The following is a 21,774-nucleotide window of genomic DNA, read 5'->3' as shown; positions in this document are numbered from 1 at the left end:
ACATAGACTGCTATAGGCAGCTTCATCTGTATCTATCTCTTTAATCCCAACTTCTCCCACCCCAACACAGAGAAGCTCCTTTTATGTTCCCAAGACCCATTTGTATCCATTCATGCTGAAACATTGAAGTTGGACTGAGTATGTCTTCCATATTTCTAGAAGTCCAGCATGCCACAAAGCTACTTTTTCTTGCATATTTCTAAATAGTCTCTAAAACATCTTGAGTTACCTCTGGTTATATAGAAATATGGTGGCTTTTGGTTAATCTTATTGTAGAATTATTGCTCCTTCTAAATTCAGTAAAGAACCAGGGAATAGTCATAGTAGTGCCTAAATATTATCATCTCCCCTAATCCATATACCCTCAACTCAGACAGGATGATTGGATTAATGTCAGCCAGTTTCCTACTTCTTCCTCAGAATTAGCTGTGCTTGTTCCATTTATAGAGCTGTTTCTGAAACATGAAGCTGGGAGAGAAAGCGAATTCATTGGATGCCACAATTGGCGTTCAATTAAGTATTCTCAAGCCAGAATAAAGAGGCAAAACAAAAGAGATGGCATTACATGGAGACATTTTTGGCTATAAAAGAACAGGAGCCTTATTTTATTCACTCTGTTCCTAATACTCAGGAGAATGTCTTAGCATAGTAGGCTTTGTATAAAAAATTGTTGAATGAATGAATAAATCAATACAGAATAGTACAGAAATATAGAATGGAAGAGCTTACTTAACTCCTAGATTTAAGGTCTTGGAGCACATGCAGATGGAGAACCGGTATGGTGTAGTGTCTGAAATCTAGGTAAATAAAAGAACATGGATTTACCTGGAATGTGATTTAGTAAGGGTAGGAGATTCATTTATTTACTTTAATTTTGCAGTATAGCACTTAGACTAATGGAAAGATGTTATAGTTTTGTCCAGGGTTCTATTCCTTGAAACTAATGCTGGTCATGTAGGGGTTGGATGACCATTTGTCAGAAATGTGCTGTGAATTCTACTTCAAAGGAAGGTTGGTTGGACATGGCATGTAGACTATCTCATAGAAGATAGTGAAGTGGATAATGAAGTTTTCAGTCTCTGCTAAAGAGATTGAATTTATACAGCCTTTTCTGACAATGTCAACGTATTTAGGAATAGCTAAATATAGAATAGTTTTGTCTTATTGAGTCAAGTGACAGCACAGAAAAGTGGTAGTGGATAGAAGAAAACTGGCTCTGAGGGAAATGAGAAAAGAAAGAACAGTTAGAACATCATTATGAATTGCCTGGGGTTAGAATATCAAGCAGTTGTCCTCTAAATACTTCAGTAATCCCTGATACAATATTTTATTTATTAATACACACCAGTGAGAATACAGCAGCAGTCTGAAAGTCTATTTATGCATAGGAGGAGCCTCCAAGCACACCTCAGTAGCTTCTGAGTGTATACAAGTCTCATGGTCATTGATGAAATGATCTTTCTATTGTTGAATTTGAGTCCTTGAAAAATTATAGATCACCTATTCAATAAAGTTAGGGAGTTTAAAGATGATTATAAGCATGTTTTGCAGTCTCCTGAAATTAGCAGTTTATTGAGGGAGGTATAAAAACAATTATATTACAACTTGATACATTTTTTTAAAAAACTGTGATATACATAATATGCTCAGGGAACATTATGCTTTGGGAAGTCATTAAAGAAAGGAGAGTAGGTCCTGAAGGATAAATTTTGAGGGATAGGAAATATAGGTGGTAGGTACATAGCCAATAGTAGAGGCAAGTATACTTACCTAGGGACTTGACAGTAAGGTTGCTTTCTAGTAAACTTTAAAAGTCAAATGTTGTTCCGAACCAGGATGTTAATTTTAAAGAAAGGCTCCTAGAAAAGAGTGAGACTTTGTGAAGTTATCAATGTATCTAAAGAGATGCCAATTCAATCAGGAGAGGGAGAGTTTCGGCAGAAACTGAATGTGAACGAAGGAGAAAGTTAGGGAGATGCACTTCAGCAGTCTCCATCTACACACTACCCAGGAGGATGGAACACTTGTTATTGTGGTTTGTAGATCCCTGATGTGTAGATGGACACGCCAGGCTGCCATTAGCGTAATGCCATTTACACATTGTTTCATTAAAAAAACCTCTCCTCGCTCCAGTTTCCCATTCATTAAGCAACATTCTGATTATAATTTGCCTTCCCATCCAGATTGGTCTGCAGGGAGAATATATATACAGGTTATGCTGACACGAACGTTCTGATCCATATGGCAGTTATGCTCCTCATTGTAAACTGATGTAGTTAATTGAGTGGCATTCTAGTTTGTGCATTAGTCTCTTGTGAGCTTACTGTTACTCTTTTGCTGAAAGATGATTCCACTCAGGGTACCAGATCCAGTTTCTAAGTTTATAAAGCTGAGATACAAGCCGGGAGGATGTAGTCATCAAGATAAATACTATCTCTTAGCTACCAGCCCCATTTTCAAATAGTGCAGCTTCAGGCAGTGTTGTACACATCACATGTGGTTGGAGAGACATATGAAGGCATATTTGAGTAGCCGCAAGTAGTTGAAATATGAGAGTGGGAAGGAGGGAGGTGTGAGGCTGGAGGGAAGGGCAGAAGACAGTTTATGAAAGGACAGTCTTGGGCAGAAGGTTTTTCATTCATTTTTTAAAGTAATTTAAGTGGAAAGGAAATATCTTTTGATTCTGCTAAAACACTAGCATGTTCCTTTCCTGATTAACTGAGTAAATGGATCTCTTAATTTCAAGCTGGGTTTTTTTCCTCATAATCTTCTTGCTTGTGTTATATTTACTAGGGTAGGTAAAGAATGATCAGGTTACTGTGTAATGAATGAAAGCAAAGCTAGCTAGCCATGTCTTTGGGGGCCATTCTTTGTACTTATGAATCTAGTGTTTCTGTTATTTTCCTCCAGGTCTGTGCTATACCACTTGAATTTCTCTCGTAATGAAATTGGGCAATCATGACGGAGACTTCCTTTACCTAGAGCAGGCCCCCAAGTCTTTGTAATCTCTTAAAGTGTTCTTAGAAACCTCTTTTCATTAAATATATTTGCTTACTTGAACAGTACCTCTATCTTGCCTTTATCAAATTTACATGACTCAAAGCATTTATGCAGTATGACACATTTGCAAACTTAGGCTTTCTAAAGCCTATATTTTGATGAGATAAGATAGTAATAGGCATTTATTTCTGAAAGGAAACTCACAATCTTATTTTTATTTTACTTTTTCCAGTGTTTCGCTGATATTTATTGAAAGCTTAAAGTCTGTTCATGGCATCAGCTTTTACTCTCCGACCCATTAATGATATTATATTATTAAAATGTAAAGGATTTTTTTTAAACTTCATTTTTTTTTTTTTTTTGGTAACAGAATTACTTTAATTTTCTTTGCCAAGCATCCACTCTCCCAGTTCCTCAGTGCCCTTTTTCTGAATTCTCTGTGATTTGACCTCAATTGATGAGTAGGCAGCACATTTTATTTTAATGAAGTAAAGAGACAGAGTCAGATCTGTTTACTACTGTAGTCTTTTGAGTTGGTTGTACAGATATTACAAGCGTTTTTTGCCTTAATAATTAACTCTTTTTTTGCTTATTGATGTTTTAGGAAAAACACATAAGCAATGAAGAAGAGCAGTTAAGGAGGATGGAAGAGGCCAGATTGCAGCTCAAGGATCAACTTCTTTGCCTGGAGACTGAACAGGAATCCATTCTTGGTGTCATAGGAAAGGAAATTGATACAGCTTGTAAAACCTTCTCCAGGGACTCAATGGAGAAATTGAAAGTAATTATGAGTTCTCATTGTGCCTTTCAGTTAGTTTCCTAGTACATAATTATAATAAGATTTTAATGCATAGTTACATGGTATTCACATTTTTATTATGAAAAGTTTTATGAAACAAAGTAACACCTTGTGCTTTTTTAGAATGTGATACTATATCTATTGCACAGTCCTGGAAGAGAAAGTGTTCCATTAATTCATTGAATTGCCTCTATCACTCTGAGAAGATGTCTTATGAGAGAGGCAACAGTTCTGACTAGAAAAATATCCTTGGAATCTAAAGGTTTTCATTATCACAGGCCATTTTTGTTGTCATTAGTGTATGACTGGCCAACATCTATTGAGTGCTAGTTATAGTACAGATACTGTGGTAGCTACAGTGTATGATTCTTTCCCTTAACCCCTAAAACCACCATGTCCTTTAAGTACTCTGATTAAATCCATTTTAGACAAGAGAAAGTAAGGCTTAGGGAGGTTAAGCAACTTGCCTCTGGCCATGTGTCTTCTTAAAGGTTAGAACCAGGACTTTAAACTTTGGGACTCTAACTCTGGAGGTTAAGCACATGACCCCTATGCTATTTGCCTTCCCTTATCAGAGCAATTATACTTGTTTTTTTCTATCTTTAAAATGGAATATTGCTATTCAATTTACAGTTCTAATGGAATGATAAATAAAAAGAATTGATCATATATATTCCTAATTCCATAAAGGCAAGCATCTCCTTTGTTCTAGGTCATAGTACCACTATGTTGCATTGTGTGGCTTTGATATAGTGGGATCATAACTTGTTATCATTTAGCCATCAATTATCCTGTATTTATGCAATGAGATGGCAGGACTCAAATTATAGTGTTATGCCTAAGGCCTTTTTAGTTTTTAATACTTTCCAGGTGTTTCTTCTATTTATTTTGTCATTTATCTTTTTCCTCATAAAAAATGATCTTCCCTTTTTGTTTTTCCTGCTACTTTCTCTTCTTTTTTCCTATTCTCCCTTATCCTCGCTCTCCCACCCCCATATGGTGTTTTAAAGAAAATAAAACTATAATTCTACTCTTGCAATGCGAGGTACCTTAGGATTCATCTTTAACAGAAATATTTCAGTGGATAGAATTTGGTGGAGTTGATGGAAGTTCTACATTTTTAAAAAGGCCTAGATGTCATTTTGAGAGGACTGTGAGGCAAATATGAGAAGTAATTGGCTTTAGAGGAAAAACTCTTTCAGTTTTGTTATAGGGCCTGTTATAATGATGGTTTATTCGTTTTCCTGTCTGCTGCTGCTTTTTTTTATTTAAGACTTGTCATGTTTACCTATATTTAAAGGATGTGTGGCCTTAAGATCCTAATTTCATCTAAAAAAGCACATATTAACAATGAAATATTTATTCTATATTTAAGTATTTGTGTCAGGATGGCTTATTTTCAGTTAGAGATGTAGAAATGGAATCATTTGGATCATGGTATAAGATATATAAGCCTTGCTATGGGCAATTACAGGCTGAAACATAGTGAGTAGATAGCAGATTGCTTAAATATTTTATTTCTTTTTGAGGAACAAATTATCCCTCCAACATATTCCAAAAAACACCCTATTTTTTAATAGGCTTTCAGGAAAGCACTGATTTTGGTAATGGGTCTTTACACTTCTTTCCCTAGGGAAAGACTAATTCCATCCAAGTGATGAGTGGAAAGTAAATCTAAAAAAATAAGAAATTCTATTAAGTTTTTTTTTTTTTTTTTTTTTTTTAAGAGTACACTGGTTTTTGTTGTGGGTCTCTTTCTGTTAGTAACTTCTGTTGTTACCTTCCTACAAACTTGGGAGAAAAATGAATACCCAAGAATATAACATTTGCATTCACTTCAAATAAACCACTCAAGGTGTTGTTTTTTTATTTTTTTATTTTTTTATTATTTATGATAGTCACACGGGGAAAGAGAGAGAGAGAGAGAGGCAGAGACACAGGCAGAGGGAGAAGCAGGCTCCATGCACCGGGAGCCCGACGTGGGATTCGATCCTGGGTCTCCAGGATCGCGCCCTGGGCCAAAGGCAGGCGCCAAACCGCTGCGCCACCCAGGGATCCCTCAAGGTGTTGTTAAAATAAAATTAGTTCTATGCTTTATAGTTCAGAGATCTAAGGGAGAGTGGTGGTCCTTATAAAATGTTTTAAAAAATGAAATAATTCCAATTATTCTTTGTCATTTGTTAATTTTGAAATATTGCTCATGAAATTTTTAGCCACTTTATGTAGAGAGTGACAGCTATGAAATGAATTGGATAATAGATATGTACCAAATGAGCCAGAGAAAAGTCCTTGGGAGTATTGATATTATTTCTAATTACCATTTTCTTTCTCCAGCCACCATATTTATTACTTATTCCACTTTAGTAAATGCATGTAGTGTTTGAAAACTAAAGGACACTTAATAAGCCATCACTATTATAAAACAATTAGGAAAGTGTCTGAATTAAAGTTACATCATTTTTGCAGACCAATCTTTGGTGATTGAAGAGCTTTACTCCTAACACTTGATCTGAGTACTCACTCATTTGTAGAGCATAAAAGGATAGGATAAGACAGATGGAAGCTCAAATTGTATCTCTCCAAATTGCTAATGTCTGACCTTGGACAATTTATGCATTTTTTTCTTCTGTAAGAATTCATGTCCCATTTATAAGTTGGCTTATTTTGAGGATGAAGTAAAATAAGATATATAAGGTGCATATTATGGAATGAAATATTTTGCACTTATTGAATACTCAACTAATTCTAGCTATCATTATTATGTAGTGCCTTTTTTGGTCATATATTCATATATATATTTATATATTCATGTATATACAGCTTTTATTTTAACTTATTTTAAAAGATTTTATTTGAGAGAGAGAGAGAGAGAGAGAGAATGAGCACTAGGGAAAGGGGGGCAGAGAGAGAAGCAGACTGCCTGCTGAGCAGGGAGCCTGATGTAGGAGTTCCATCACAGGACCCTGGGATCATGACCTGAACCAAAGGTAGGTGTCTAACTGACTGAACCACCTAGGCATCCCTCTTTCTTTTAACTTTTTATGACAAATTGTTGTTATAGTGTTCTTGTCATAATAGACCTTGAAGTCTATTTCCTGATGATGGCATCTTTATATGCAGTTAGTAGTATTAATAATGTTCTATGTGTCAGACACTGTGCTAACCCTTGTTTTATTTAATTTATACTTCGGCCTTATGAGGTCATTTGCCTACTTTACAGATGATAATCTGCAGCTTAGAGAAATTAAGTCACACCACTTGTAAGTGTATGAGGCTGTTCTCTTAAGCACAAACTATATATAAATTTGTGAAAAAAAATCATAAAATATGAACATTCCTTATACTCATATCAAATTATTTTAGACTTGAGCACTAGATCTTTAGTCACTGAAGTTTTATTGAAACTACAACACAGATGAATGGGAAAGAATAATAAAAACATATCATAATCAGTGACAATCAATGACAGATGGGATGCTTACAAATAACAGAGTTCAAAGAGGAAAAAAAAACACTGAGCTAAAGTGTTTAGGCAGGATTTCACTGAAGGCAGGGAGGCATGAAATTTGGATGGTGAGAAAAATGGAGGAGAGAAAAGTTGGATATAAGATTACAGCACAGCACTCTTGTTTATGGCATATGGTCAGCATTATTATACGTTCATAATGTGTCTAAATGCATTACCTAATGATATTCCTTAGGGGAGTGATGTGCACACAGATCAGGAAATATGGAAATACTTGAGAATAGGAATAGATGTCTCTTGCAAAGTAATAGGCTTTTTTAAGCAGAAAATTTCTAGAGAGGGGTCCTTTGAAAATATCACAGGTAGCCCTTGTTTCAAAGAAGGTAGGAACACAGAAAAAATTTTGTGTTACAATCATTAAATCCCTGACAAACTTTGAGCACCATTTTATTAGTAATACGGCAGAACCAGATGGAGAAGGATTTTATAAATGAGTTGGTGTGAAGGAAATCAAGGTAGCTGATATAGACAACCTACTTATTGTAGGATTTTGTTACCATCATGAAATATAAAGCAATGTTTGCACAAAGTCATGTTGATTAGTTTCTGTCAGTTCTACAGAAACATTAATGAGACAAAATGGCCCTCATAGTATGAAATTAAAGAAGGATAAATGAGACAAAGAATTAAATTTCCGTGTAATTACATCTAACCCACTGTGAAATATATTACGTGGAACAAGACTGAGGGAAAGAAAGAAACAAAAATGAAGTGTAGTGGTTTAATTGAGGCCGCTTGCCAGAACTCTGTGGAATCAGCCTCTGGAGGTTCTAGCAATGCCAACACTTGAGACTTGATTCATGTTGCTGTATTTGAGCTAAATATTTACTGTCAACGCATACATACATACATATATGCATACATGTGTATGTAAACAGACAGATAAATGGTGGTTTGGAATTGGTTGCGTACTTAATATGAACTGTTTTCTTTTTAAACTTTTAAATTTAGAGACTAAACTTTTAGATGTTATAATGAAGAATTTCACTTATGTAGGTTCATTTCAGAGAAAATTCTACTTAATAGACTGTTTCCTTTTTTTGTAGGTTTTTTCATCTGGTCCTGACATTAACTATGACCCACATCGCTGGTTAGCAGAAAGCAAGGTAATTTATCTTTAAATCCTAAAGTTACTATAATATTTATGACCTTCAAGGTGTCTTATTTGGGCTAGCCATACATTTTGTCATATAACAGGACATACAAAGCTGTTCTGGGAAAGTTATCATTGTCATGCATTTAAGAAACTTCCATGTTCCTTTATTTTAACATTTAAAAGGTAGCTTAACTATATAGGAAGATAATTTACAGAATGAGAGAATAAAGGAAGGTAAAACTGTTGAATTATTAAAACTAGATTATCAGACAAATTCTTCTGCTTTTTCCTTGGGATAGGCAATATCTGGGGAAGTGAACAAAGGTCAGGGCAGGCATAACCAACCTTTATTTACACATAGATGCTTAATATATTTTAGTTCCTGAAGGTAAGCTCAAAGCCTGTGAAATCTCCTTGTGGCTCAATCAGATCTCTTCATTGCTCTGGATATCTTGTTTCTTCAGTTACAAAATAGGAAGGGTAAACTTTATTTCTGATGATAACTTTCTTGCTTCATGGTTCTTTGGCATGATGACTTAAATTTAAAGGGCATGTAAGCAAATCTAAATAAAATTGAAGAATTTGCTAATTTTAGCAAAAAATTCCTCTCTATGAGATAATTACCAGCTCTTCTCATATGTCAGATCAACTTGGAAATTCCTTAATTAAAATATGTGGAAAATTGTGACCACGTACAATGTAGATGTCTGTTTATCCAAATATTGTCACCTAAGCACTTGTGTTCCTTCCTGGACTAGTGTTTTTAGTTTTAAGATGCTAAAGTAAAAAATCTTCCATCCCATTTAAATAAGAAAACCAGCTGTACTATAAACATGAACAGTTGTGGTCCAAGTCTTAGGATTTTATTGTAAGAAAGAACTTACAAGTTCATGTCATATTCTAATTTAAAAATATGAGAAAAGTGAGGTTTTAGAAAAGGAATGTGACTTTTCCAGTGCCATATATAAAATGGGAAAAAAATAAATAAAATGGGAAAATAGATTGCATGTTAGACTCACAATTAATGTTTTTACCATTGTGTGTATTACTGTGTAAAGTTTTCATTCAACTACGATTTATTGATTGTATACTTCTTTTGTGTATAGACATGAGAGGTATAAGTAAGCCATGAAAATTAAGGAAAATGAAAATGTATACAAATTTTTAAAAATCCTTAATATGTATTATATTATTATAGAAGTATGTAAACATTGACAAGGAAACACAAGAGGAGGAAGAATTGACTCTGACATTTGTCCTAGGAGAATAGGAGGATATGATCCTACGGTCATGTTACAGAAGGTTTCTATAAATTTATAGTGCAAAATGAAGTATTTAAACTTGATCATACAAAAAAACATGCAGAAGTTCTTCAGTTGGCTAATTAGAGGTATAATAATAGGAAGAAGTTGAGGATGTCTCAGTGAACACAGATAATGACCTGAGCTTGGTGAGTAAAGTACAGGTGGGAGGTGGGGGAAAGACAGGGCCTTCACCTTTGACGACCAGCTGCACATAAAAGAAACCTCTTTAAAACACACATATACACACACACACCATTCTAAATAACAAACTAACAGTATTATGATTGACCATTGAAATTTACCCAACCTTGTAAAATTTTCCTCCTACTTTAAGTATAGTGATGCTGTTCATTCCTGACTGTTTTTGATAAAACCAAATGCAAACTTGTATTTATGCCACCTGCATAGGAAATTCAGAATATACATGTTTTTCTGTCTCAGAAATTTTGGGCTAGAAACTTGTATTGTGCATTAGTAAAGCATTTCTCTTTTCTCTTTTTCCCAACTCAATTCTGACAACAAGAGCAATGTACTTGGAATTTTCTTTCAAGTTAAAATCTTTATCATTTCTGAATAGAAAGCTTTCACTGCTGTTGTTCAGTTAAATTATGAGAGCCAGAGATGACTCTTAATCATAGCTCTTTAATTTGGGAGCTAGTGAGCAGTTTTCCCTTATCATTTAATGGGATTGAACTTCTGATCAGACGAGTTTTAATACTGCATGAGACAAGTGTTCCTCTACAGTGTAAGAGGGTCATGATAAGCAATACCACGCTGACCAACTGACTAAGGAGGAATTGAATCTATTTACTAGAAAGATGGTTTAGGTTATTGATGGGCTACAATACTGTAATTCCCATGAACTATGACTGGACAGCTCTATAAGTATTGAAGATAAGATCTGAAATCAGAGGACAAAACTATATGGAAAGTAGAATTGCTGTTCAGCTAGTCCATGCTGACATTTTGCAGTGTTAGAAGGACCTCTCAGGGCATTTGGTAATTGTTTTCATAAATCTGCCAAATGAATTTCTTCTGTTAGTGTTAATCCTGGAAGAAGTAGAGGATTGGGTGAGGATAGTGTCACTGTTGCTTTGCTGGCATTGGTTGTGTAATATAAATATGAAGCCCAACTAAGAGTTAGGCCAGGCTTACAGATAAGATAACCAAAGAATGGTTAAGAACAATACATTACAGGGAGGAAGAGGATTGAGATAGTCATTAGGGAATACCAGGCAAGCAGTTCCCATAGATCAGGGATTTGTTTTTGTCATAAATCCCAATGAGGCATTTAGAGGCCAAATTTTATTCAGTTTAACAGAGAATTTACTGAATAGCTAGTATGTCCCAGATGCTATATTACATGCTGTGGGCATAATAATGAATTTGGCATGATCCTTCCCCTTGAGGAACATTTTTCTCTAGAAAAGCTGACACTTACGTTGATAATTTCAAAATTATCTGTAAGAGCTGTGATACAGGTGTGCAGAAGCTGATATGGATTCTGATCCCTCAGATGAATCTTAAAGCTGGCCAGAAAAAGAAGACAGACCATGCATGCAGAGTAAGCAATTGTAGGAATGGTATGGAAAGAGAAACAGCATAGTAAATGAAATTCTTTGCAAATCCCAAGTGGTTTGGCAGTACTACAATATGAGAGCATGAGGCAGAGAATGGCAGGGATGAGACTCTAGAAAGAGGTGGAGAATAGGTCCAAGAAGAGCATTATATGCCATTTTAAAAGATTGACTTCAGTTCTACATTTAGAGGGGGAACTAACTACAATGGATATTTGAACCAGATCGTGATATATTCCTATTTCAGAAACATTGCTCTGTTAGTGATGTAAAAGATGGATTAGAGCTGGGAAGATCAAAGGCAGGAAGACCAGTTAAGAGGTCTTTGGGTGAGACCAATGTCTCTGGGGTGAAAGTCCACAAACTAAGGAAATTGTAGAGATTCAGAGGAAAGGACAGACTGGAGTAATGTTTTGGTGATAATACACAAGAGATATTTAATATCATATCAGATGGAGTGATAGAGAAGGAGATGTCTAGGATTTTTAAGACAAATTAGAAGATACTCTCTCAGTTTGGTTTCTGAATAGATGGGCATATGGTGTCCTAGATGGGCAAGCTAGCAGAAGTATTGAAAGAGTTTCTAGCCCTGGGGTTGATATCCAGAAAGTCCTATTTGGACAGGAAGCAGGAAGAAAGGCAAAGACCAGAGTTTAGTTTCAAACCATAGAAAGAAACGGGAAGTAGCAGACATTGACAGAAAATGCAGACATATTATCAAAGTTAGAGCAGGCAGGCACTCTCAGGATGGAACAATGATGCTACAGATTATCACTTGATCTCAGATCTTAAGGTATCATTTTATGATAGCAAATAAAAGAAAAACTGGTGTCAACTGCTCTTTAGCACAAGGCAGGATCCTGAGTGCTCTGTTGTTTACAGAAGAGCACATTTAGTTTTGAGAGTCTAATACTAATTTCCTTAAGATACAAAAAGGTAAATTTATATGCTTCTTCAGCTGTAAAGAGATCTTCCTTCTTCACCATTATCCCATTTATTCTCCTCTTCCGTTAGTCTGTAAGCTTCATGAGGGAAGGTCTATGTCCATCCAGCCTGTTCCTCATTGCATCTTAAGCACTTAACCACAGTACCTACCTAAATGCTCAATAAACATTTTTTGAAAAAGAGTAATTATCTTAGGAATGCTACATTTTCCTACTCAGGTTACTTCTTCAGCTTAAATATTACAAAAGAATAAATAGCAAGCAGATTAGATTCAGTAAATTTATTAACTCTCAAATATTGTTTCATTTGATCAGAATTATAAGCTTTTAAGATTATATAGATAAGAAATACACTTCCAAATTATATGGGGATTTTCCTTATTACTCTGTTTAGTATCATTTCAAAGAGTCATACTTTTAATTGTATGATGTGTTCTAGGTGTTGCCTTTTCTTGCCATTTTTGGAATATTATAACTGTAGTAGCTTTGGAGATCATGTAGTTTAATTTCGAGAAGGCCCTGGGAATTGTTACTGAGAAGGGTTTAGAACCTTGATCTCTGAATTCTGTGCCAGTGTTTCCTTCCATTGGTTGTATAACCTACATTTGAATATAAATCTTACATTTCTGCATACTGTCTTTGTAGTGATTCAAATTTTTTGTAGCAGTCATCGTGTGAGAAGTATTAGACTCAGTGTATTTAATTCTTGTTGAAGGATGTGAATAATCATCTAATATTTTATCCTTCCAGTATAGACCTCAAAATGAGATACAAAACTCAGTACCTTGATTCATTTGTTGGAAAGATAATTTTAGATTGTGTCCATGGAACATATTCAGTTTAATTGAAGAAAAGTATTTTGTATTTTTAAATATGTACTCTTATGATGGAGATATTTTTTCTTTCTTCTTGAATTGTACTCATAGCTATATAAAAAAGTGGAGAAAATATTAGTAAAAGAATTGTATTTTGAGTTTGATTTGGGTTTGAATTTTGCCCTTTGGGTTTAATTCTTGTTTTAGTGGCTTGGCACATTCTCAAGAATTGCTATCCTCTTCCTTTACCTTTGGTTCTTCTATAAACATTGCCTCTCAAAATTCTTTTTTGAGTTTTGGCAAAAGAAGTATAGTAGTTAAAAGCAGCAAAATTATGGGCCTTAATATAATTGCTAACTCTATCAACTATAATTTTTTTATTTGAATTTTCTGTTTCCCTTGGTTTTAGCTTTGAGTCATTTCTTAATGACTTTAGTATATTATTACACTAAATCTCACTAGAGGATTCTTACAGATTGAAAAGATCATTTTGATTGTTTTACTAGATACTTATACCCACCTAATTGCAAGTTGTCAACTATGAAGGTTAAAAAAAAAACTGCCTTATTTAGAAATTCTTTCTCTATTTTATTTAGCAGTACTTGATGTAGTTAAATAAATGAGCCTATTATGTAATCTTTAAGATGCTCTTGTGAGTGGTTAATAGAATGATGTTTGCACTGTGATTAATAGCCTTGTCAGCTAATTATTATTTGGAATTGGTGAAGTTATTCCTATACTGTTTCTGTAAGACACTTAATGAAAGACGTTGAGTGTTTCTCTAACAAATACTGATTCTCATAATTGACTATTGGTTGATTAAATTTCCATAAGTTGATATTTTGATTTGTAGGATTAATAATATATTCTGCTTACATATTCAATTCATAACAAGTATCGTATCTATAACCTATTTTTAAATTTTGTATGTCAATGGAATAAAGCCTTTTTAGGAATAAACTGAAGCCATAGGTCATGTTATATTAGTCTGCTCAGGCCGCCATAATAAAATACCACAGACCGAGTGACTTAAACAACAATCATTTATTTTTTCACAGTTCTGGAGTCTGGATGTCCAAGATCAAGGTGCCAGGGTCAGTTTTTGGTGAAGCCTCTTGTAGATGGCCACTTTCCATGTAGGGGGAGGGGCATTTGGGGGTTGGGAGTATTACTGGAAGAATTGGAAGTGTCAGGAGACAGTGTCTCTTCCTCTTTCTATAAGGACACCATTCCTATAGGATTAGGGCCCTTCTTAGTAGTAATCCTACTTAACTTTTATTGACTACCTCTCTAGAGGCCCTATCTTCAAATACAGTCACACTGAGGATTACAATTTCAACATATGAACTTGAGGGGGACACAATTAGTCCATAACACATATCTGACCTGATTAATGCTTTCTTTCCAAGATTTTTTTGTGGTGTTGTTTTGCTTTTACCAGAACCAGTAGGATTATTGTTGTGACATAACAGATTTGTTGTTTCTCCATTATCAACCCTTAACAATGGTACTGAGCCCAGGCCACTGATTGTGATGGAATAAGCAGGAAATCCTTGAGAAAAGGGAAATGTGCAGTTATTTTCTAAATTTGCATTTAAATCACTGGGCAAGAACAGATTAAACTGAGTGATTTGAAACTGATGGGTCCCCAGGGATCACATTGAACCACATTGATTTAAAAAAAAATAGAATTGGTAGTGAACATTTAAAAAAATCATCCAATTACATAATTACAGCATGGAATTTGTTTTCCTTTTGAGGTAGCACAAGAAGATCTGATAACATAGGGTTTCATTCTTTTGTGATAGGAGATTTGGAGCTGAGAACCATGGACACAGTCACATTAGAAGGTGTATCCTTCCATCCATGGTTGTATTTTTATAATCCAAACCAGTAGTGTTCTGATCCTAAATGTGTTGCTTTTGAATGTTCATTTAAGTTTCTTAACATAGTGATACTAAAAAAATCTTGGATATTTTTAAGATACTTTATTTTTCTGTATTATTACTTAAATGAAAGGTGCAACCTCTTTACAGGAACTTAACAGCATCTAATAATTCATTTAATTGCATGTGTCCTGTCCTCATTATGTGCAGAACACTGTATTAATTTTAGTTTGTATGTGCCCAAACATGAACACACATCCATTCCCAAGATGCTTTAAATTGAAGTATTTTAAAATTCTTGAGGATTTAGTATATCAAATTCTTTAATATATAAGGATAAATATGTGCGTGTTTTAGGTGCCAAATAAGCAGCAAAAAGACTTGATTGAAAATATATCTTTTCCAGAAACTGTACTTCTGACCTTTCCCTTTTCCCTTGCATCATGCCAATAATAATATGATACTACTAGGGCTTTTCAGCTTATTTATTTTTCTTGAGTAACTGGTAAAGTTTGATGAAGTGGACAAAAGGTATGATCTGTAGATTCAGATTGTTGTTTTAACATGGAAGCGGCAGCTATTGCATAGACTTCCCTTTCTGTTGCTTAGTTACTATCAATTAATGGATCACTTAAGTAGTAATGTTTTAGAATCATTTTCCTACTGATCTGTATCAAAAATTATTGAGTGAATTGTCTAGAGTAATTTTTATTACATAGTACATTGAACATGTTCTCATTTTCAAGATTTTAACAATAGAGGTGTACATAGAATAAATTTAGAATATCTACCCTCATTTCCCTGTTTGTTCCTCTTTCGTTAGTAGGCATAATCACCTTGGTGTTCATATTTTCAGTCATGTTTTGGTTTGGTGGGCTGAGCTGCAGTTGTTTTTGACATAGATGTGTATTTTTTTAATTGTCAAATATATCAGTCCCTTCCTCTTGGCAGTCTTTGACACTAAGCATATCCATCTTCTTGTGGTATTTTTATTTTTTTCTTTGGGGTTCTGTCACCCCAGAGTCTTGGATTTTCCTTGCGCCTCTCCAATTTCTTCTTCTCAGCTTTATTTTTAGGGTTCTCTTCTGTTCATCTCTTTGAAACTCTCCTCTCTCTTCTATAAACACTCTAAGCTGTTTGATCTTTCCTATGCCTTGAGTGTCCTCTATACTGTTGATTCTTCAGTCTCTATCTCTTGTCCATATCTCTTCAGCTTTAGATCTGCACAGCCAATCCGTCATTCACACTTCTGTGTCTTAGTCCTAACAACTTCAGCTTATTCCAATTTCATGTTAACTTTTTAACCTCTAAATCTTTGCTTCTAGGATTCTTCTTTCACGGTTTCTTAAGCTGGAAACTTGAACATCAATACTGATGCCTTTCTCTCCTTTACCCCAACACTTAAATCTCAAGTATACATGCACACACTTGGGCCCATTCCTTACCATTTTCTCTTGTTTAAATGTTAGTTTCTTGAGTTCTAGCCTCCAATATGGGCTCCACTCTATATACATAGAGCATGCTTTCTAAACAGTCCAGTTCACATCCTTGTGTCTCATATTGTGGTTAGATGGAGTTGGTGCTATCTCACTCACCTTCACCTTTGTTTTTTGTTTTTTTTTTAAGATTTTATTTATTCATTCATGAGAGACAGAGAGAGAGGGAGAAGCAGAGACACAGGCAGAGGGAGAAGCAGGCTCCCTGCAGGGAGCCTGACGTGGGACTCGATCCCGGGTCTCCAGGATCAGGCCCTGGGCCCAGGGCAGGCACTAAACCACTGAGCCACCCGGGCTGCCCTCACCTTTGACCCTATATTCTACCTCAGTGCTTTATTTAGAGAAGAATTGTAGTAGAATTTGCTTCTTTTATCTGGCAAAGAGTTAATTATGTTTTCTGGTTTCCTGTCCTAAGGAAGCTTTTTATCTCTTTGTATTTGCATTGATATTTTAAAATGGATATTGGGAAGTGAAGCAATCTTTTTTTTTTTTTTTTTAAAGATTGTATTAATTAGAGAAAAAGAGAGTGCACATGAGTAGGGGGAGCAGCAGTGGCAGAGGGAGAAGCAGACTCCCTGCTGAGCAGGGAGCCTGACACTTGGTTGGATCCCAGGACCCTGGGATTGTAACCTGAGCCAAAGGCAGACACTTAACCAACTGATCCACCCAAGCACCCCATTAAAAAAAATTATTTGAGAGAGAGCACGAGCTGGGAGGTAGGGTGGGTAGAGAGGCAGAGGGAGAACCAGACTCTCTGCTGAGTAGAGAGCCCAATGTGGGGCTCAATCCGAGGACCCTGGGATCATGACCTGAGCAGACACTTAACTGACTAAGCCACCCAGGTGCCCCCAAAATGAAGCAGTCTTAATTAAAGTTTTGCAATCATAATTGGAAGTCCACAGCTCAGTTTCAGTTGAGGACTTCCTGTATTTACCCAGTGGCATTCAGATAAGACAGAGCCCTATAAATTATGTAGCAGGTAGTAGAGCCAAGTCTCATCTCTGCAGGGAGGTTTAATTTTAGCTTTATTTTCTGACCCTTCTTATTTCTCCTCTCCCTTTTGTTTTTGTTCTTTTTTTTTTGTTGTTGTTAAATAACAGCTGCATTGAGTATAATTCACATACCATACAATTTACCTCTTTAGAATGTACCATTCAGTAGTTTTTAGTATATTCACAGAAGTGTGAGGCCATACCCACAATGAATTTTAGAACATTTTATCACTCCAAAAAGAAAACATGGACCCTTTAGCCATCACCTCCCAGATCTGTGCATCCTATTCATCCCCTCCACAACCCTGGTCAACAAGTAATCTGCTTTCTATCTCTGTAGATTTGCCAGTTCTGGACAATTGCTATAAATGGAATCATACAACATGTGGTCCTTTATGAATGTCTTCTTTCATTTAGCAAAATGTTTTCAAGGTTCATCTATATTGTAGCATGTATCAGTATTTCATTTCCTTGTTAAATAATAGTCCATCATATGGATATACCACATTTTATTCATCCATTTATCAGTTGATGTTTCTGGGGTTATTTCCATTTCTTCGCTCTCATGAATAATGCTGCTGTGAACATTCCGGTTCAAGTTTTTTTGGATCAAATGTTTTCATTTCTCTTAAATTAGAATTGCTGGGTTATATGGTAACCATATTTAACCTTTTGAAGAATGGCCAGACTGTTTTCCAAAGTGGCTACATCGGTACACTTTAATCACCATTATATAAGAATTCTAATTTCTCTACACACACCAACAGTTGTTATCAACTGTCTTTTTCATTCTAGCTATCCTGCTGAGTGTGAAATGGAATCTCATCGTGGTTTTGATTTGCATTTCTGTGATGGTTACTGATATTGAGCATCTTTCATGTGATTATTAGCTATTTGTATCTCTTTGAAGAGATGTCTCTTGTTCAACTTGTCTTTTTATTACTGAGTTTTTTATGAATGTTAAATAGTTCTTTCACAGATATATGATTTACAAATATTTTCTTTTATTCAGTGGGTTGTCTTTTCACTGTGTTGATGGTGATCTTTGAAGCACATGTTTTTAATTTTGGTGAAGTACAGTTTATCAGCTTCTTTCATTGATTGCTTGTGCTTTTGGTGTCATATCTAAGAAATCATTGCCAAACCAAGATTACAAAGACTTATGCCTGTGCTTTCTTTTGGGAATCTGCTACTTTTAGTTTTTACATTTAGGTCTTTGATCCATTTTGATTTAATTTTTGTATATGGTATGAAGTATGGGTCCAATTTCATTCTTTTGTATGTGGATATTCAGTAGTCCCAGAACTGTTGGGTTAAAAGACTAATCTTTCCTCAACAAACTGTTTTGGAAGCCCTGTTGAAAATCAGTTTACCATATATGTATGGGTTTATTTCTGGACTCTCAATTTAATTCCATTGATCTATGTCTATCCTAAATGCCAGTACCACATGTCTTGATTACTACAGCTTTCTAGATACCTTTGAAATCAGTTAAGTGTGACTCCTTTGTTTATGTTTTCAACACCTGTTTTTGGCTATTCTGGATCCCTCGAATATCCATATGAAATTTAAGATCACCTTGTCAATTTCCCCAAAGATGCTAGCGAGGATTTTGGTAGGTGTTTCAATTTGTAGATCAGTTTGGGGACTCTTTCTATCTTAAAGATATTAATTTTGTGATGTATGTACATCCATGTACATATGGAGCATCTTCTCATTTCTTTAGGTCTTCTTAAATTTTCTTCGACAGTGCTTTATAGTTTTCAGAGTGTAAGTTTTACAAAGTATGTAAGTATGTTATTAAGTATTCTTTTGATGTTATTAATAAACATGTTTATCTTTTTAACTTTATTTTTGGGTTGATCATGCAAGTGTATAGAAATACATATAATTTATGTATATTGATATTTTTCTATATAATTGCCCTGCCGTAACCTCCTAATACAATGTTAGAAGTGGTGAGAGCAGACATCCTTTTCTTGTTTATGATCTTAGGGAGAAATCTTTCGGTCTCTGTTACGTATGATAATAGTTATGGGTTTTTCATAGATATATTTTTTCAGGTTGAGAAGGTTCTCTTCTGTTCCTAGTTTGCTGAGTGATATTATTGTGAATAGGTGTTGAATTTAGTCATACACCTTTTCTGAACCTTTTGATATGATCACGTGACTTTTGTCCCTAATTCTTACAAGATGTCTGTGGCAGTGGCACTTTGGACCCCAGTTTTCTCAGGCTGCTGTGGCTGAGGTAGAGTGGCTACTCTACCAGTGAGGGGTTGGTGGAGGACGGACTCCCTAGTATCTACACTGCCCTAGCCAGGACATTAGCCTATGCAAATCAGAGCTGTGAAAATGAAGAATCCTAGTGGTTTGCCCTTCTAGTGCAATACCTACTGTTATGATCTGTTTCTACTCATAGCACTTCTGACTCCAGCTATTTTGAGTTTTCCACAGGGGATAATTCTCTAGTTCTCTACAGATACCAATTGGGTGTCCTGCAGTTTAATTCAGCTCTTAACAGGAACTACCCAGAGTTAGTACAGATACCATAGGTTAAGGGCTCATTCCCAATTGCACCCAATTCAGATGCCAGTCACAAGTAGTGGGTACCCAGGTTACCTACACTTCCATCTGACCTGGCAACAAATTAGGGATTCCTATTGCTCTCTCCTCAAGTTTAGTCATTTGCTGTAATGGATCATAGATCTAAGGGAAATACGTTACTTACTGTTAACACTTTACTTATGAAGGACACAAATAGGTAGCCAGATGAAGAGTTTATATGGGGTAAGATCTGCATAGAGTTTGGGGGTATTTCACATTCTTGGCACGTGATGTGTTCATTGACCTGGAAGCTAATCAAATCTCATTGTTCAAGAGTTTTTATAGAACTTGGGGCACCTGGATGGCTCAGTGGTTGAGTATCTATCTACCTTTGGCTCAGTGGTTGAGCATCTGCCTTTGGCTCAGGGCGTTATCCCAGGGTTTTGGGATCAAGTACCGCATCAGGCTCCCAGCAGGGTTCCTGCTTCTCTCTCTGCCCTTATCTTGGCCTCTCTCTGTGTGTCTCTCATGAATAAATAATAAAATCCTTTTTTAAAAAAGAATTTTTATAGAAGTTAATCTCCAGTGGCCCCCTGATTCCCCACTTCCTAGGGGTTTATGGGTAGGGCTGAAAGTTCCAAGTCTCTAATCACCAGTCCCATCCTGAGGCTATCCAGTGACCCTACCCTAAACCACCTAAATAGCACGAACTCTGATGTGATCCAAGCTTGCTATGAATAACACAGGACATTAAGACTCTGGAAGTTCTGAGGACTTTAGGAGCTCTGTGCCAAGATTTAAGAACAAAGACCAAATATCTTTCTTATTATGCCACAATACCATGTAACTTGACTGTGAACTGGGGGAAGAGGGAGTCCTATTGGCAGTACAGAGTAGAGCTTTTGTCACACAGGGTGGTTCTTTCCACTGCTGATACCTAGCTTCTTTAACGCTTTCATTTAAGAGCAGCCTCACAGAACTCCTTCATGCCCTCATTCTGGAAGTGGAACTTCTCTGAAGTTCTCCCTTTGTTTTGATGAGCTTTTATAATAAATGTGCTTAGATTTTGCCTTTTATAAGCATGATTTCCCTTCACTTAATACATTCACATACAAAAATTGTTCTTACAATATTAGTGTATAATTTTTCCACAATATGACTACTGATGATATTTTTTTTTATGTCTCAGAGAAACAGTCTGTTAGACCTTCTGACCAGAGGTCAGTTCTGGGGGTGTTTGAAAGGTAATATATGTGGGGAGCCCTCAGTTTAGGGGCCATTTCCCAGTCCCACTTTATCATAGGACAAACTTTTCTATCATGGCTCATTTTAATACACTGTGGCATATCCTGAGAAACTTGTAGATTTTGGAGGCCTGCAACTTTCTTGCTTACTAATGAATAATATTCAGGGAAATTATCCCTTATCTTAACCTAATTTTCCTGTTTGGTCCACTGCTTCTTTTATTTTCCTTCTTACTGAAATATAGACTGTTTTAGATTATTTAAAATCAACTAGAATTTGAAGGGTAGCCTCACTTGGGAAAGTCCTAAGAACTGACAGACATCCCGTTCTAGTGAAGATGAAAGAAAAGATTTTTCCTCCCCATCTCTGATTTAAATATTTAAATAATAAAGATGGTGAGGTTAGAGTCTGTGAAAGAGTTCCTTCTATTAAATTTCCTAGTCTTTAAAATGTGGGCAAATACTGACTTTATCTCCCTCATGCTGTATAGAATATTTCTACATGATTGGGGATATGAATTTTTAGGAACCAAAACTAAGAATTTTATCTTT

The 21,774-nt window shown here is 35.6% G+C and overlaps 1 protein-coding gene across 22 annotated transcripts in view; it reads left to right on the top strand.

The window, feature by feature from the left end:
* Nucleotides 1-21,774, top strand: part of CEP128 (centrosomal protein 128) — a 394,735-nt gene that overhangs the window by 159,901 nt on the left and 213,060 nt on the right. For all 22 annotated transcript variants that reach the window (XR_013386591.1, XR_013386590.1, XR_013386592.1 and 19 more), the window contains 2 exons: nucleotides 3,605-3,781; nucleotides 8,372-8,431. Coding sequence is in view for 17 of the 22 variants with exons in the window: in XM_077910222.1 (XP_077766348.1) it covers nucleotides 3,605-3,781; nucleotides 8,372-8,431 (237 nt within the window). In the remaining 5 variants the exon portion in view is untranslated. The remainder of the gene's footprint in view (nucleotides 1-3,604; nucleotides 3,782-8,371; nucleotides 8,432-21,774) is intronic.

Source organism: Canis aureus, chromosome 9 (assembly GCF_053574225.1).
Source record: "Canis aureus isolate CA01 chromosome 9, VMU_Caureus_v.1.0, whole genome shotgun sequence".
Classification (NCBI taxonomy): domain Eukaryota; kingdom Metazoa; phylum Chordata; class Mammalia; order Carnivora; family Canidae; genus Canis; species Canis aureus.
The sequence above is the reverse complement of the archived record's forward strand: the minus strand, read 5'-3'. Positions and strand labels throughout refer to the sequence as shown.